Source organism: Rhinoderma darwinii, chromosome 1, assembly GCF_050947455.1.
Source record: "Rhinoderma darwinii isolate aRhiDar2 chromosome 1, aRhiDar2.hap1, whole genome shotgun sequence".
NCBI lineage: Eukaryota > Metazoa > Chordata > Amphibia > Anura > Rhinodermatidae > Rhinoderma > Rhinoderma darwinii.
Window position 1 is genome coordinate 574,909,648 of NC_134687.1, and position 16,882 is coordinate 574,926,529.

At 44.4% G+C, this 16,882-nt stretch overlaps 1 protein-coding gene across 1 annotated transcript in view; it reads left to right on the plus strand.

Annotated features, from left to right (window-relative positions):
* ELOVL7 (ELOVL fatty acid elongase 7) overlaps positions 1-2,152 on the plus strand; it is a 65,315-nt gene extending 63,163 nt beyond the window's left edge. The window contains exon 8 of the mRNA XM_075854899.1: positions 1,431-2,152. Coding sequence (XP_075711014.1) covers positions 1,431-1,676 — 246 coding nt within the window. The 3' untranslated portion in view covers positions 1,677-2,152. The remainder of the gene's footprint in view (positions 1-1,430) is intronic.
* The last annotated feature ends 14,730 nt before the right edge of the window (positions 2,153-16,882 follow it).

The following is a 16,882-nucleotide window of genomic DNA, read 5'->3' on the forward strand; positions in this document are numbered from 1 at the left end:
ACACTCGTCAACAATGAAATTGCAACACCAAGAAGGGCAAGCCGTAAGGTTATGCAAATCGAGGAAGTAGCAGGTGTCTCTAAGATCTGCAAATGATAACATTTTCAAGCACCTAGCTCCAATCTGTGGCATGTGGAGGGGCATAAAAGCCAGATTGAAAGAAAAGCTTTTTTTAGCCCAATGAAACCTCAAAAATGATTGTGCGATGCCTTCTGTTCATCAACGTGCCAGTTATCGCCACTTGTCGCAAACTGAGAGACCTTGGTTTATCATTCTGGCAGATGGCTACACACCTAGGACGAGATGTAGTCACTGTTAAATGTTGTGTGTCCTGGAGGTTGGGAGAACGACGAACGGGAATGACAGCAAGAGGTACACGGAGGCGAACCTCTGCAAGGACCGATCGTCTGATTGGAAGAATGGTGCATAGTGATCAGTTCTGTACTGCAAGTGAAATTGGACGTCACATTCCAAGCCTAGGGCAGCAACCAGTGTCGACACAAACCATCAGAAAGTATTTGCACGACATTGGGTTTTGAGCCAGACTTCCAGCTACAGGTGTTCCATTGACCACACGCCACTGCTATCATGGTGCACAGCAAGGCGGCATCAGAGGCTGGAATAGAGGTCTATCCTTTTCAGCGAAGAGTTCCTCTTTTGTCTCGGACGCAGCAATAATAGCCGAAGATTGGTCTGTAGACCCCATAGGCAATGCTATGAAGAGGCCTTCACAAGGGAATGTCACACTGGTCCTACTCCCGGGATTATGGTGTGGGGTTGCATAATGTACAGTAGCCGGCCCCCTCTAGTCTTTATTTCAGGTACATTAACAGCTTGGCGTTTCGTTGATTTGGTCGTGGAACCAGTGGTACGGCCATTTCTCCAAAGTGTCCCAGAAGCCGTTTTTCAACAGGACAACACAAGGTCGCATGTTGCTTGTGCTACTGTGAGCAGCCTGCGTGGCCTAAACGTGCTACCCTGGCCTGTAGCGTCTCCGAACTTGTCTCAGTTCGAGCACATCTGGGACGTCATTGGTCGACAATTGCAAAGGGAGCTTCCAGCAGCCAATCTTAATGATTTGCGTGCCTAAGTCTTTTCAGCGTGGCATAACGTTCCTCAGACAACTATTAATAACCTCATTGATAGGATGCCAAGGCGTGTAAGTGCGTTTATTTCTGTGAGTGGTGCTCATACTCGATACTGAATAAATCAAGATGTTTGGAATGTTTTGTTTCCTTTTTTTTTTTCATTTGCATATCATACCATGTCTCTCGATCCTGTGATTTCCACAATTTTCTTTCTTGGTGTTACAATTTCAATGTTGAGTGTATGTGACAGGTCCACCAATTATCGGGAGATGTTTTGGATCTATAACAACAATGATACTGATTATATGTACTATTTTATTTTCCTCCTTTTCTTTCCCTTAGACACAGTTTATCATGGTCACTTTGCATATTGGGCAATTCTTCTTCATGAAAGATTGTTCGTACCAGTTCCCGGTCTTCTTATATGTTATTTGTCTGTATGGAATCGTCTTCTTAATCCTGTTCCTCAACTTTTGGTTTCATGCCTACGTTAAGGGGCAAAGGCTTCCAAGTGCACTTCAGAATGGGAAAGCACTTCAGAATGGGAAAGCACTTCAGAATGGGCACGTAAAAGACAAACACCATTGACCACACAGAAAACGATCTAGCTGTACCAGGCCGTGGTTATGTGACTTACTTGACAATCAAGCATACACTTGGCTACCAATACACACAATATTTTTGCACTTTTGTTTTTCTCCCAACATGTCATACCTGCATTTTTACTGTAACTTATTTGGAATAGTATGCTGAGGACAAAATGGTGTACGGTCTTTTTTTGTTTTTTTTTGTTTAATCAAATGTACATATATTTATCCGACAGTTGCTTATGAAGCTGAATGCTTGTCCTTTTGTACACATGGATAAATATGATAAGTACTTTTTACTTTGAAAATCCCCATGAGCCACAATTCAATGCTATGTGAATGTCTGAGGCATCTACCTTGAATGAATGATCCTGGATCTGACCATGAATGAATGTCCCATTCCCGAGACATGACACCGGTTGCAATAAATGCATCAAAAGCTGCAAGACCGCACCAAGTGTCCAATTTTTTACAAATTGTGCCAAAATAAAAATATATATGTATAGATCTGTGTGGAGTCTTGTGTGTAATCATGTATGGTATATTACACAATCTTGTATGTAAGCCAGGATGGTATCTTGTAGGTAGTCCTGTAATAGAATGGAACAAGGAAAATCCGTCCAGTTCATTTTTTTTTATCTCGCCGACATCAGATGTCGGATAAAGGTCTGGTAGCCACATAGGCATTACACTATTGCTAGATGAGCCTCCATAGATTCTGTGTTTATGATCAGTTTAAAGGGGTTTTATGTGAACAAAGCTTAAATGGGTTGTCCAGGTTTGGGGGCTGTTTTTTATACTGACGTCCTATCCACTGGATAGGTCATCGGTATATGATCGGTGGTGGTCCGACACCCAAACCCCCACACTGATCAGCTGTTCCTGCTTCCTTCGGACGCTGGAAGTTATGCAGGGTCGGTGCTGGAAACAGATTGCTCCGGTCACAGTATAGCGACCATGCGGCAGCTCTGCTCCTATTCAAGTGAATAGGATCAGAGCTGCAGTAATCCAGCATGGCGGCTATACAGTGACTGGAGACATCTGCTTCCGGCACCAAGCCTGCATAGCTTGCGGCTGCCTTCGGGCGATGGAACAGCTGATCGGTATGGGGTGTCAGACCCCCACCGATCAAATACCGATGACCTAGCCTGTGGATAGCTCATCAGCATAAAAACAGCCCCCAGCCTGTACAACCCCTTTAAAGGCAATGTAAACCTTTTCACACTTTTATTTTATTTGTATTTTTTTTTAAATAGAACAACGTATTCTGTTATTTAAAACTACTTTTTGCAGGATCCACCTGTTATTGATCACACCTAAGTTTATGAACTTAGATGTGATCGATAACGGATGGATCCTGCGTGTCAGAGACATGCAGGTCCAGCAGTCACCGTAGCAGTCAGTCCCGCTGACGAGACGGATTCAGCGCAAGATAAAGCTTCTATGGATCCTGGATACATAGAAGCTGTATCTCAAAAAGTAAAAAAAAGTTTTTTTTAAAAATAAAGAAATTTAAATTTGATTTTAAAATACCATAAAACTTTGTTTTTATTTAAAAAAATAAATGTGCAAAGGTTTACATAGCCTTTAATTATTGTATAATGCAACATTAAGCTTCCGAATATACTTTGGGGCAAATTTATTAACCCTAGTGCAATCTGATTAGTTGCTATGGGCAACTTCTCCACTTTTTCTGTGCATCAGTTTTGATAAATTTTCCCCTTTTTGTGAATTGCTGTCTGCTTGCTGTTAGTGAATGGGAACATGTTCAAACCCAGAAGCTGGAAAAGACTGAATTACTACTCACATCTGAGAGAAATAAGATATTCCAGTGATATAGCATATAACATTTCCAAATAGGGAATTTTTTTTAATGAGGGGAAAAAAGAAAAGAAAATGAACAATGCAAATCTAAACCGTATCAAAACACGAGTTAGGCTTGAATCAGATGAACGTGTCAGTTTTGCGTTCCGCAAAAAACAAACCATTTCATGCATTTTAGTGCCGTGTGGTGTCAGTGGTCCTTTTTTCTTATTTCTTTAGCAACTGGTGCGTGAAAAACAGACACCACACAGATGTTGTCCATGTGCTGTCCGTGTTTTTCATGTACCCATTGACTTTAATGGGTGACGTGGTCCGCAAAAATGGACCAAAATAGGACGTGCAGTGAGTTTCACGCAACGGACATGCTGCGTGAATAATCACGCATGTGTGAATAGCCCCATTTATTTGCATAGGTCCGTGTGCTGTCCGTTATTTCGAAGTTAGTCTGATTAAGGCCTTTAGAATGAATTTACAAGTCACGGTGAAAATGCTTTTTTTTTTTACAAAAAAACACGCAATTTTGACCTGCCTTTCACAAAATCGTGCCAAAGTGGCACAAACATTTTACCTTCATTCCTTTCCTAGGGTCAGTGTTTGCAGCGCTAAAGGGTTCTTTGACTTTGCAATTGGCACAGTTTAGGTCTGTAGCTTGCTCCATTAAATATACAAATGGCAGATATTTGGATATTAGGACATGGGGTTCATCTATGAAGAGTAGGACCATAGCAGGATAACAAGAGCAAAATCCCAGTGCCACCCTCCAATGAGCCCTTACATCGATTTTGCTGGTCTTAAAACCGTGTTATTCATCAAATGCGTAGGACAAATATCTATGATCCAGGATGCACCGTTGATACAAACGAGGAACAACAGTTGTACCATCTCTGGCTAAGTATAGCAGCGCGTTGGCATTGTTTTTCCGTATTTCCTATATTGGTTAAAGGCATAATGTATAGCTTTTACTTCCCCCTTCTCCTGGTCTCAGCACTGCGTTTGTCACCACTTCGGTGGTATCCTTTAGTTAGCTTGAAAAAAATCTGAAATTATTACAGACTAGGAGAAATGTTTCGTCATTACCTCTCCAACTACACAGTGGTTGCCATTTTTCATCCTCTCTGTCTGGCTGAGCAAATGCCAAAGGACACCAACTCATGATGATTCATGGCAAGCAAAAAGTATAGATTTTAAAGAGGACCTGTCACCTCTCCTGATCTGTCCTGTTTTTCAGTAAATAATTGTATTCCCATTAAAATTTCTGGTGCATCTTTATATGTTGTGCTGTTTCTCTGTTGTTCCTCCTAGAATTTTATGTTTATAACTGGGTTTTACCAGTTAGAATGTGTCCTTACAAAGATTAACAATGACCAATCAGTGCTGACATTGTAAGACTACACAATTTCCCTTATCAAAGGGGTGTGTTCATATACAGTCTCACTCTGTCAGCACTGATTGGACTTGTCTGTCTGTGTAGGGACACACCCCCAACTTTTAACGCCCAGTTGTCAATTTATTCATACATTTCTAGAAAGAATAACCGGAACGGCACAACGCAGGGTGCTGAGAAAAGTAACTCGAATTGTTTTATGAGGCATAACAGTAATGACTAAAACAGACATATCGGGGGTGATAACGGATCCCCTTTAACCTTTTCACGCACCTGGACGTAACTGCATGTCCTGGGGCATGGGGGGGACTTATGGAGCGAACTCACGCCCATATTCTGCGGGTGTCGGCTGTATTTTACAGCTGACACCCTGTATTAACTGCCAGGAACATTGTGCTGTGCCTGGTGGTTAACGACTTAAATGCCGCAGTCATTATCGACCACGACATCTAAACCATTAGAAAAAGAGGGACGTGCCCTCCGACAGCCTATTGGCCCCCCTGGGACGTGATTTCGGGGTGCCGTTGGTTGTCATTGCAGTCCGGGGGACTGACTATCCCCCTAAGGAGGACTAATAAAAATTGTAACGTTTTTCAGTAGTGTACAAAATATTAAAAGTTAAACTCCCCTTTTCCAATTTTTCCTTTAAAGTAATGTAAAAAAAAAATTGGTATCTCTGCGTCTGTAAAATTCCTAACTATTACAATATAACGTCAAACGACGTAAAAAAAAAACCGTGTTTTTTGGTCACCTTAGCGCTATTTTTTTATTAAAAGTGATCAAAAAGTTGTATAGGCCAAAAAATGGTACCAATAAAAACTACTGCTTGTATCGCAAAAATTAACCCCTAGGTGCACTACGACGCAATTGTACGTCCTGGTGGACAGTGTCTTAGTGCACGAGGACATACAGTTACTGCGCGGTTCCTGGTGCACACTGTCCCCGACAGCTGACACTCCACTGTTGCCGATCAGCGGCTCATTTCCGCAATTAACCCCTTAAATGCAACGATTGATTGCTATCGCCGCATTTTAGGTGTCTCCGTACCTCCCAACCGTCCCGGATCCGCTGGGACAGTCGCGGTTTCTGACCAGGGTCCTGCCATCCCAGGCAGTCTGCAAAATGTCCCGCTGGGCGCTGCAGCTGTATCAAAACAGCTGATCGTTGCTGACAGGCGCCCTGCATGCCAGACGACTGAAGCAGCGAAGAAGGCAGGAGTCTTGCAGCGGTGTTCTCACTGGGATCGATGCCGGCATGGGAGTGGACCAGTCCAGTTACATGACCTGTCATCTGACCTCACCGGTCAGGTGACTGGACTGGTCCACTCCCGGGCCGGCATCGACACCAGTGAGAACGCCGCTGCAAGACTCCTGCCTTCTGAAGGTGAGCGACGTCAAAGCAGAGCGGAGAGTGGCAGCAGTAGGCTACCGCTACCGCTCTCCGCTCTCCGCTCTGGCGGCATTGTGGCATAAAGTATAAGGGGGTTGTGTTGCGCTACCTACAGGGGGGCTGTGTGTGGCGCTATCGACAGGTGGGGCTGTGTGTGTGGAGCTATCTACAGGGGGGGGGCTGTATGTGTGTGGAGCAAACTACAGGGGGGGGCTATGTGTGGAGCTATCTACAGGAGGGCTCTGGCGGATGATTTTTCCATTGACCGGTAGCAGAGTTAATCAACTGGAAAAAAAAAATCCCCATCATGTAACTCTGCTACCTGTCAATTGAAAAGTCATCAACCACAGGGTCTCCCTCTTGACTTTCATTGTTCTCAGCCTTTTGGTTTGTCCTGCAGCTGCTGCCATGATGAGCAAATGTTATACCCAAGTTAGGAAAAGTAACATAAAGACGACATCCATAATATCTATGATATCCAGACAGTCTAGAGATCCGCAGTGAGAATGTGCGCTTGTTGTTTGCAGAAGGATCTGCCCGTGATTTGATGTGTTTATGTGGTATATTGGGCGTTGGTAAGGGTCGTGGCTTAAAAATGTCCCTCTTTTCCGAATTCAAAAGTTGGGAGGTATGGTGTCTCTAGCACATCGGCAGACCTCACAATGAAATCGTGTGGTTTGCCAATGGCTAGCATGGCAATGGCTAGAATGGCAAACAATGGCCTCTGTGTCTGCCATGTATGGAAGCCTATCAGGATCAGCCTCCTGATAGGCTTCCTGGCAGAGTGACAGGAAGAGTGACAGGAAGTCACTGTCATTCCTGATGCGCACTGTCTGTGACAGTGTCCACAACAGCTGACGTTCCACTGTTGCAGATCAGCGACTCATCGCCGCTGATTTTGGCAATTAACCCCTTAAATGCAGCGCGTTAGGGTGTTTGTAGCACATCAACAGCCCCATGCAAGAGTGGGGGTTGCTGATGCTTGTGATAGCATCCGGAGGCCAGACAACGGTCTCCGGGTCTGCCATGTATGGAAGCCTATGAGGACCAGCTTAGTTCTTGAGAATTGGAGGCTATTTTCTTGCTTTGCTTTTTTTGGTTGAAGAAATAAAGGAGCACCGTGTAGGTTTAAGGCAGGGTGTATAAATGTTAAAAATCCCCCTTTCTTAGGGTCAGTGCCAACATCTATGATACTGTGTCTCATTCTATTGTGGTGGTGGGGACTGCAGCTTATTCCATCAAATGTATATCGGGCAAATATCTAGGATCCAATGTGGTATTGGTTAAGCCGAGAAACAGTCTGACATACTCTGAATGGGTAAAAAAAAAAAAAAAGCAGGGAGCCAACCTCATGGGGCCCTGCAATGGTTCAGGTGCACCACAGTCCTCTCCATTACCCCTACCATCTGTGTGTGTCGTTACACTTGCAATGCTTAATCCTAGAGCCAAGCATAAGTTAATGGGCTGACCAGAATCAAAGGATCAAAAAAATGGTGTCCACCCTCATGATTGCTTTCTTGAGATGTGTTTAGTCATGTGTGTGTGTGTAGTGTCCTGACAATACCATAGAGGAGTATTGGTTACATTGTAATGCATTGAACATAATGTTATATGTTGTGTTATGCTGCCACCTAGTGATGCAGAATTGTCATTACAATCTATTTTTCCAGCCTGTAAAGGGTGTGGCTGGAGAGGAGGGTCTGAGGCAGTTCCCCTGAGGCTTTGCAGCAGAAAGTTGTAGAGGAGTCGGTTCCAGGAGAGGAACGAGGGAAGACAGCCTGTGAGGAGAGCTGAAATAATACTGGGCCTCACAGCATATTTAGTTCAGAAAGCTTCTGGCCTGAACTAGAAATTAATACAGGGAAACAAACCTGCTTAAAGAGAAGGAAAGCAAGAGAGAAGAAAGTTAATTTTGCTGCTTGCAGATAGGAAACTGTCTCAGCCTGACTCATCCCGCCTGCCCTAGCTGGATAATAACTTCTATGTGGAACCAAGCTGCAGCCTGCAATCTTCCAGTAAAGAAACTGTGAGTTATTATTATACCAAGTTACATCACCGTCTCCTGCGTGTTAATCTGCACTGCACCCACTAACAACAAGGGCACCCCATATCCCATCCACCAGGAGACAGCACCACAGGGTGTGCCCCAGGGGGAATCAACAACTACCACCCATACATATGCAGATCCCCCTCCTTCACTGTGCCAGCTCCGCAGGAGTGTGAGAGGACTACAGCCACCGTGAGTACTACAAATCCCAACATTTGGTCTCTGCACTTTCCCTCATCCCCATCGGGCTGTTGCACATAAATTGGCGTCACGAACAGGATTAATACACCTCTGTGCCTGCTAAAGAGACTTTATTGTGGCAAGAAATTCTCACCAGCACATGTGGGGTTAAGCAGCCATCTTGGAAAGACTGTGTGTTACTTATGGAACTTGTGATAGAAATTGCTGTACTGACAGTGAATGTGATTAGAGACTTTTACATTGAATTGATCATTGTTTTAGCAGAAGAAAAGTGACATTAGAGACTGTTTGCATTGAATTGTTTGCTGCATCACAACTGCTCTTGGTTCCACCCCCGCTCACTTGAAGGCGGGAAAGCAGAGAATCTGCCCAGCAACAGCAAGGAACCTCATGTTACAGACCACTACAGTGGAACCAAAGTTCCTACCTACTGTTGCAGTGGGAAAGGAGGAACCACCGGAAGTAGATGGGCGCCGCCATCTTGAAAAGTACAGAATCTGAGTCACAGCGGCCGCTTATTTTCCAAAAAGACAGAGAAAGAGGTTCCAGCTCCAAAACAGTGAGTACCGCTGAAAGTTTTTACAATTCAGCCCAAGTAAAGATGAACTTGTCGCATCAGTGAGCACAAATAAGAGACTTACTACACATTCTGCTACTGAGCATCTCGTTGCTAGGGGCAACGCTAGGAATTTATATTAGAAATGTCTGACGACAGCGATAACGGCTCCCCCAGCCGAGGTGGATCACCCACAACCAGGCATATGATGCCGCTGACCATGCCGTATTATTTTGGAGCACCCTGGCTCCCCCGCTACAAAGGTGAATCACATACCCTGAGAGAATTTAAAGGGAAAATGCTTGCTATGTTCCGGTTATATCCAGTGTCAACAGAACAGAAGGTGGAAATTCTTATTGGCCAGCTAGGGGGCGCTGCATTGAGAGAGGTAAAGTCATGGCCTCATTCAGAAAGAAAGACAGTAGAACAGATTCTTGAAAGACTACTGGTCACCTTTGAAACCAGGACGGTATCAGAATTGAAAATGCGCTTCTTTAGCAAGAAACAACAGCCCGGTGAGTCCCTTAGAAACTATGCTTTATCCCTACAGGAGGCACTGAGGGCCGTTATAGAAGTGGACCCACGTGAAGCACAGAATGCAGATAACACACTGCGGGAGCAGTTTATTGAAGGAGCTGAAACAAAGTCTCTGAAAAGTCAACTAAAGATGCTGTCTGCTCAACATCCTGAAAGTACGTTCCTGGATTTTAAAGAATTGTCCATCAGAATCCTGGGGGTAGAACTCAACCAAGAATCAACCAAATTTGCTGTGTGTTCTGCTGACAGTTATGGAGATGCTAAGCTCATGTGTCCTGTGTCTCCAGGAAATACTCTCCTTGCTGCCCAGGGTGCACAAGTACAGATTCCAGATGCAGTGGCTGGAATCGGAATCGGAAACGGATAGAACAGGAACACACTTATTCTTGTGCAACACAATGCATGCAATTACCTTTGGCTACTACATACACCAACAGCATTACATACGTTTCTACCGGTACCTGTATGCTAAACGATCCACCAACGTCAAGGTCCCAAGTGATGGGAGTGAAACATGTAAAAATTGGTGTCAACAGAAAATTTTTTGAAAGAAATGCAGAAACAAACACCCGACAGAGGACATTGGCAACGAGAGCCACCAACACACCTTTCAAAAGCAAAAGAGATGCGACCACTCAATCACACATCTGGATACAGGATGCCAGTTTCCAGAGGAAGAACTTTCTTTTGAAAACCAATTAACAATGAAGTTGGATCATTTTTACCCATCAACGTTTTCAACCCCCCGCTTACAAAGACAAACATCAAGCAAAGTCATATTGGAGGATCCAGAGGAAAGCTTTGTTTCTTCTACTGTCAGAAATGATCCAAGAGATCTGGACTACGAACCACCAGATTCTAGTCTGTCATTTGACAACGTGACAACCAATTTGTTTTCAGAACGAGCAGATGAAGACCTAGTAAAAGAGCGGAAATTTTTGGTTTTTGAATCGGCTTTAGATGTACTGGTTGCTCAGTGCGCGTGTTTCTGTGGCCACAAAATAGAAAACCCAGTCAAATTCCAGCAAGGTACCTATCTTTCACTACAAGGCAAATGTTCCAATGGACATGATTATTTTTGGGAAAGTCAACCCAAGTGTAATCGTATCCCGGTTGGGAATGTTCTGATTGCAGCTTCAATTTTATTTAATGGTGGCAACTATGCCAAGATGTCCGACATTTGTAAATCTATTGGGATGCAATTTATTTCACATTCAACTTACTTTCGTCACCAAAGAAAATTGTTCTTTCCAGTGGTGGACATTCACTGGAAACAAGAAAAAATGGAACTTCATAAAGAAATCAAACAAACACCATTGTGTCTCCTTGGTGACGGACAATGTGATAGCCCTGGGCATAATGCAAAATATTGTGTGTACACATTGATGGATTATAAGAGCGACAAGATTGTTGACTTTGAAATCGTTCAGGTTACACAAACCACATCTTCTGTGGCTATGGAAAGTTTGGCCTTTCAAACCTGTCTTAACCGTGTTATTCAAGATGGGCTCAATGTGTATGTTCTTGCAACAGACCGTCATGTCTCCATACGTAAAAAAATACGTGAACAATACCCAGAGATTGGACATCAATTTGATATATGGCATTATGCAAAGTCCATTCGGAAGAAACTGAAGGCTGCAAGTAAAAAAAGAAGCTGTTCCCAAATTGTTGATTGGATCACGTCAATAACCAATCATTTTTGGTACTGCTGTTGTACTGCTTGCGGTAATGTGGATGTGCTGCGGGAAAAATGGCTCTCTGTACTTCAACATATTCGTAATGTACATGAATTCCCGGGGGACATTGTCACACAATGTGATCACAGATGTTTAGACATTGATGATGATCGCAAACACAATTGGATGTCAACAACATCAACAGCCTATGAGGAGCTTGAAAAGATCGTAAAAGATAAACAATTATTGAAAGACTTGCACCACTTGTCATCTTTCTGTCATACAGGAAAAATCGAGGTATTCCACAGCTTTATTCTAAAATACCGACCAAAAAGAATACATTTTGCTTTAGACGGAATGGAAGCACGGACAAAACTCGCTGTTTTGGCCCATAATCATAATACAAAACAGGAACAATCGAGAGTCCACCGACAGACCACAAAGTCGGATCTGCTTGGTAGCATGAGGTATAATGTTGTTTTCTCCAAACTAAGCAAAAAATGGAATGCAAAGAAAGAGTACGTACCAATGTCTTTCTCACACCTCTTTCCTATGTTTGTGTATGTGATCAAATTGACAAAACAAGAAATTGAACATAGTTGGCAAACACGGACATTGACCCTACCACCAAACATAGCCACAGAACCACGGCCGGATAAAGCAGCAGCTGTTATAGCTCACAAATCCCGTTTTTAATGTACTGAACTATGTTGTGTTTGCCCTTCTCCAAAAATGCTTACAACTATTTCCCACTATTTATATTGCCTGTCACTGGAAGAATTTGTAAGCTAACTATCTGTGGATATTGGATGTTGATTCTGGGATTTATTCTGATTGCCATATTTGGAGTCGGGAAGGAATTTCCCCCACACACAACTAATGAAGAACAAAACGAAAATAACCTGGGGTTTTTTGCCTTCCTCTGAATCAACACTAGCACTTTATATCCTGTATATTATTTTCTGTTATGTACAATACTTATCCTGTGTTAATATATTATAATAAATAAACATCTAAAGTTTTGATTTTCATAATTTTTTATTGAAAAATATAACATAGTAAAGTAATCAAACACATTTCAAAAATCTGCCATTTCCGAAGCATTATTGTCAGTGGCTAGCTTGAAACCAACATATACTTGATTTTCTTCTGGAAACATTGCTCTGACTTTCTGAACTGCACACGCTGGAATAGTACGCCTGTTTTTTCGTCCAAGGTAACCGTGAACCCACACGGTGAACATTCGGTATGCAACCTTCCGTAAGGACCTATACAGGATAAAAAAACTATTGTTAGCCAATCATATTTGCACACTATACCGACCACAATCTTATACTGTCACCCCTGACATGGTAATATTATTTACAATAATACATAACAGCTCACAAACGCTGGAGCGACACACATTGTTTGATTGCTGCGTGGAACAAGATCAAAATTTACTTCTAGTGTTACAGGGACCACATAAGATTTTGGGCAGACACATATTAGATACATGCATGCTGCTGAAAGTAAACATAATAATATTTATTTGAGGAATAAGGTTAGGATCACAATAGCATCATTCAAACTTGACTGGAACCCAAAATAATTTCCTTACCTGTTATTTAGTGGTGCTGGACGTGTTGGACCAAAACATCTATACCTTTCACATAGGGTAAGTTGGTCCTTGTCCAGACATGTGGCCATAAAAGTATGATGCTCTGTAATGCACGTCATCGGCTCATCTTCCTCCATTAGGTTTAGCACATTACGTATATCTTTGCAACAGACGCATTCCTCTTCAGTCGGCAAATTCATGCAGTTCCCACACTGACACCACGATTCCACCGGTTTTACGGACGCTGAAGGACTTTGTCTCGCACTTTGTTCTTCCCGTTTTCTCATTGGCTGTTGTACAAGAATTCGATTTGGATCTTGATATTTTTGACACCTTGCTCGTAGTTCCTGCTCTAATATCGCTCTCTAAAAAAAAATTAAGAAATTGGCACTATAAAATGGAATGTAAGTTAACATTATGCCGATTGTGACAACAGTACAGAAATCAACAGCGGGATATTGCATTATTTATCATTGATTTTTGTAGTGGACATGTACATCTAGTAATTACATTTTTCATTATAAAAATGTGTAACCAAAAATAGGTATATTCCACAGTGTGCGCTCCACTTACGTCAATGGTGAAGGTGAGTGAAAAGACAACAAAAATATAGGAACCAATATTATGAATGGAATGGAGGACCAAAAGAGGTCACAGAAAAATTACACTTTCGTACCGGTTTGGTTTATATTCAAACAAGTATATGGTGGTGTGCTTGGCCCCCACAAATGCAAGAGTCAGCGTGCTATCCCACAGCACAGTGAAGCATTTCACGTACATCAACTGCACAAAGTCTTACCTCCTGGGCTCTTTTTTCTTTCTCCTCTGGGGTAAATGTTGGTGGTATTCGTTTTGCTATTGGTTGATTGTCATCAATGGATTTCAGACTTCTCTTGGGCGCCATAACTGACAATTACAAACAACAGTTGATACATATCTCTCCCAAGACTTCAAATAAAAAACAGTATACGCTGCCACATGCCTCCCTGCATATGCTGCCACACAACCTCCTTTGATCTGATGCCACACAATATCCCTGTATATGATGCCACACAAGCTCATTTGATCTGATGACACACAATATCCCTGTAAATGCTGCCACAACGGATACGCTGCCACAACGGATACGCTGCCACAACGGATACGCTGCCACACTGTAAATGCTGCCACACTGTAAATGCTGCCACAGGCCTCCCTTGGTATGATGCCACAGGCCTCCGCTGGTATGATGACACAGGCCTCCGCTGGTATGATGACACAGGCCTCCGCTGGTATGATGACACAGGCCTCCAATGGTATGATGCCACACCGTATATGCTGCCACACTGTAAATGCTGCCACACTGTAAATGCTGCCACACTGTAAATGCTGCCACACCGGATACGCTGCCACACCGGATACGCTGCCACAACCGATACGCTGCCACACTGTAAATGCTGCCACACTGTAAATGCTGCCACACTGTAAATGCTGGCACAGGCCTCGCTTGGTATGATGCCACAGGCCTACGCTGGTATGATGACACAGGCCTCCAATGGTATGATGCCACACCGTATATGCTGCCACACCGTATATGCTGCCACACTGTAAATGCTGCCACACTGTAAATGCTGCCACACCGGATACGCTGCCACAACGGATACGCTGCCACACTGTAAATGCTGCCACACTGTAAATGCTGGCACAGGCCTCGCTTGGTATGATGCCACAGGCCTACGCTGGTATGATGACACAGGCCTCCGCTGGTATGATGACACAGGCCTCCAATGGTATGCTGCCACACTGTATATGCTGCCACACTGTAAATGCTGCCACACTGTAAATGCTGCCACAGGCCTCGCTTGGTATGATGCCACAGGCCTACGCTGGTATGATGACACAGGCCTCCGCTGGTATGATGACACAGGCCTCCAATGGTATGATGCCACACCGTATATGCTGCGACACTGTAAATGCTGCGACACTGTAAATGCTGCGACACTGTAAATGCTGCCACACCGGATACGCTGCCACACCGGATACGCTGCCACAACGGATACGCTGCCACAACGGATACGCTGCCACAACGGATACGCTGCCACACTGTAAATGCTGCCACACTGTAAATGCTGCCATACCGGATACGCTGCCCCGACGGATATGTTGCCACACTGTAAATGCTGCCACAACGGATACGCTGCCACAACGGATACGCTGCCACAACGGATACGCTGCCACAACGGATACGCTGCCACAACGGATACGCTGCGACACTGTAAATGCTGCCACACTGTAAATGCTGCCACACTGTAAATGCTGCCACACTGTAAATGCTGCCACAGGCCTCCCTTGGTATGATGCCACAGGCCTCCGCTGTTATGATGCCACAGGCCTCCCTGTTATGATGCCACAGGCCACCCTGGTATGATGCCACAGGCTTCCCTGGTATGATGCCACAGGCCTCCCTGGTATGATGCCAAAGGCTGCTCACACGAACGCACATGAACAGAACTTACCTGCTCCTGACGCGACCTCCGCTCTGTCAAACTTCTTCCTGACTGTTCTTCTTGCGCCTTCGCCTCGCTGCACTGAACACATGACCGGAAGCCGCGGCCGGAAGTCGTCATCTCACAGTCCGGCCGCGGCTTCCGGTCGACATGAACATGGCGCCGGATTTCGCTCTAGCAAAGACCTGACTTTTGGTCTGTGTGCGAGCGGCGCATGCGCCGCTCACACATAGACCGCGTACGCTAAAGTGAATGGGACGGCTCCCGTTCGCATTCTCTATGGGGATGTGTGTGCCGTATTCCATCACTGTATGTGTCGTTAATCGACACACACAGTAATGGAGACAAAAATGGCAGCCCCCATAGAGAAGTAAATGAAGTAAAAACGTAAAAAGTACAACACAACAACATACATTAATAAAATTTATTGATCTATCACACTAAAACACATAACATATTAAAAAAAAGTTGGTCGTGACACTGTTCCTTTAAAGGACCAAGTCGCAATCCTGACTAAGAGCTTGGAGAAGGTGTGTCATAAGCTTGAACAGTTAGAGATGCGTCCTCAGCCAGAGTGTGAGTCCCCACAGCATAGGAGTCGTCCTACTGACAGTGCGAGCAAGGGATACTACAGGAGATCTGGAAGATTGCCTACAGACAGGTTTGATACGCATGGAAGGCCCATCTGCAGACACTGCCACAAAAGTGGTCATGTGGAGAGAGAGTGCTGGCGGTCAAAAGAACATCCCTCGGGTGGAAGAACACTAGGTCCAGAAGATCCAAATTGGCTGACCAGGTATGTCGGGCCCCATCCATTAGTCACCATCCACATTAATGGGGTATCCTTTACAGCTCTGCTGGACACTGGTTCGCAAGTCACCACCATACAGAAAGCCATGTTTGAGAAATACTGGAGCAGCGACCTATTGATGCAGCCACCAGAAGTTTGGCTGAATGTTATTGCAAGCAATGGTCAGACAGTACCCCTGCAAGGTTACTGGGAACCCACCGTTCAAGTGGGAGAGACTAACCTAACACAGCAAGGTGTGATCGTAGTAAAGGTCCATGATGAAGACATGCCTCCAGTGGTGCTCGGAATGAACATCCTAAGGAATTGTTATGGGGAAATGCTAGATGCCCTACACGATCCCTGCCAACAGCTTCACAGCGCAGAAAGTAATCCAACAGACTATTCGTGTGCTGTGCGCTCAGCAGAAGTTTGCCAACGTCAGAGGAGAGATCTGCCGTGCCCGCATTAGAGATGTCCGTCCAGTGATCCTGAAACCCGGTACCGAAACCCTGCTGTGGTGCCATGCTCGCCCAGGGATCCAAGGCCAAGACTACCAAGCCTTAGTAGAACCCCTCCATCTTGAAGAACATCCTATGGTGCTTGCTGCAAGAAGTCTAGTGACCGTTTCCCACGGAAAGGTACCCATCCGCCTCTTGAATCTGAGTGACATCCCTGTGGAATTAAAGAAATACTACTCTGTTGCCCAGTTATTAC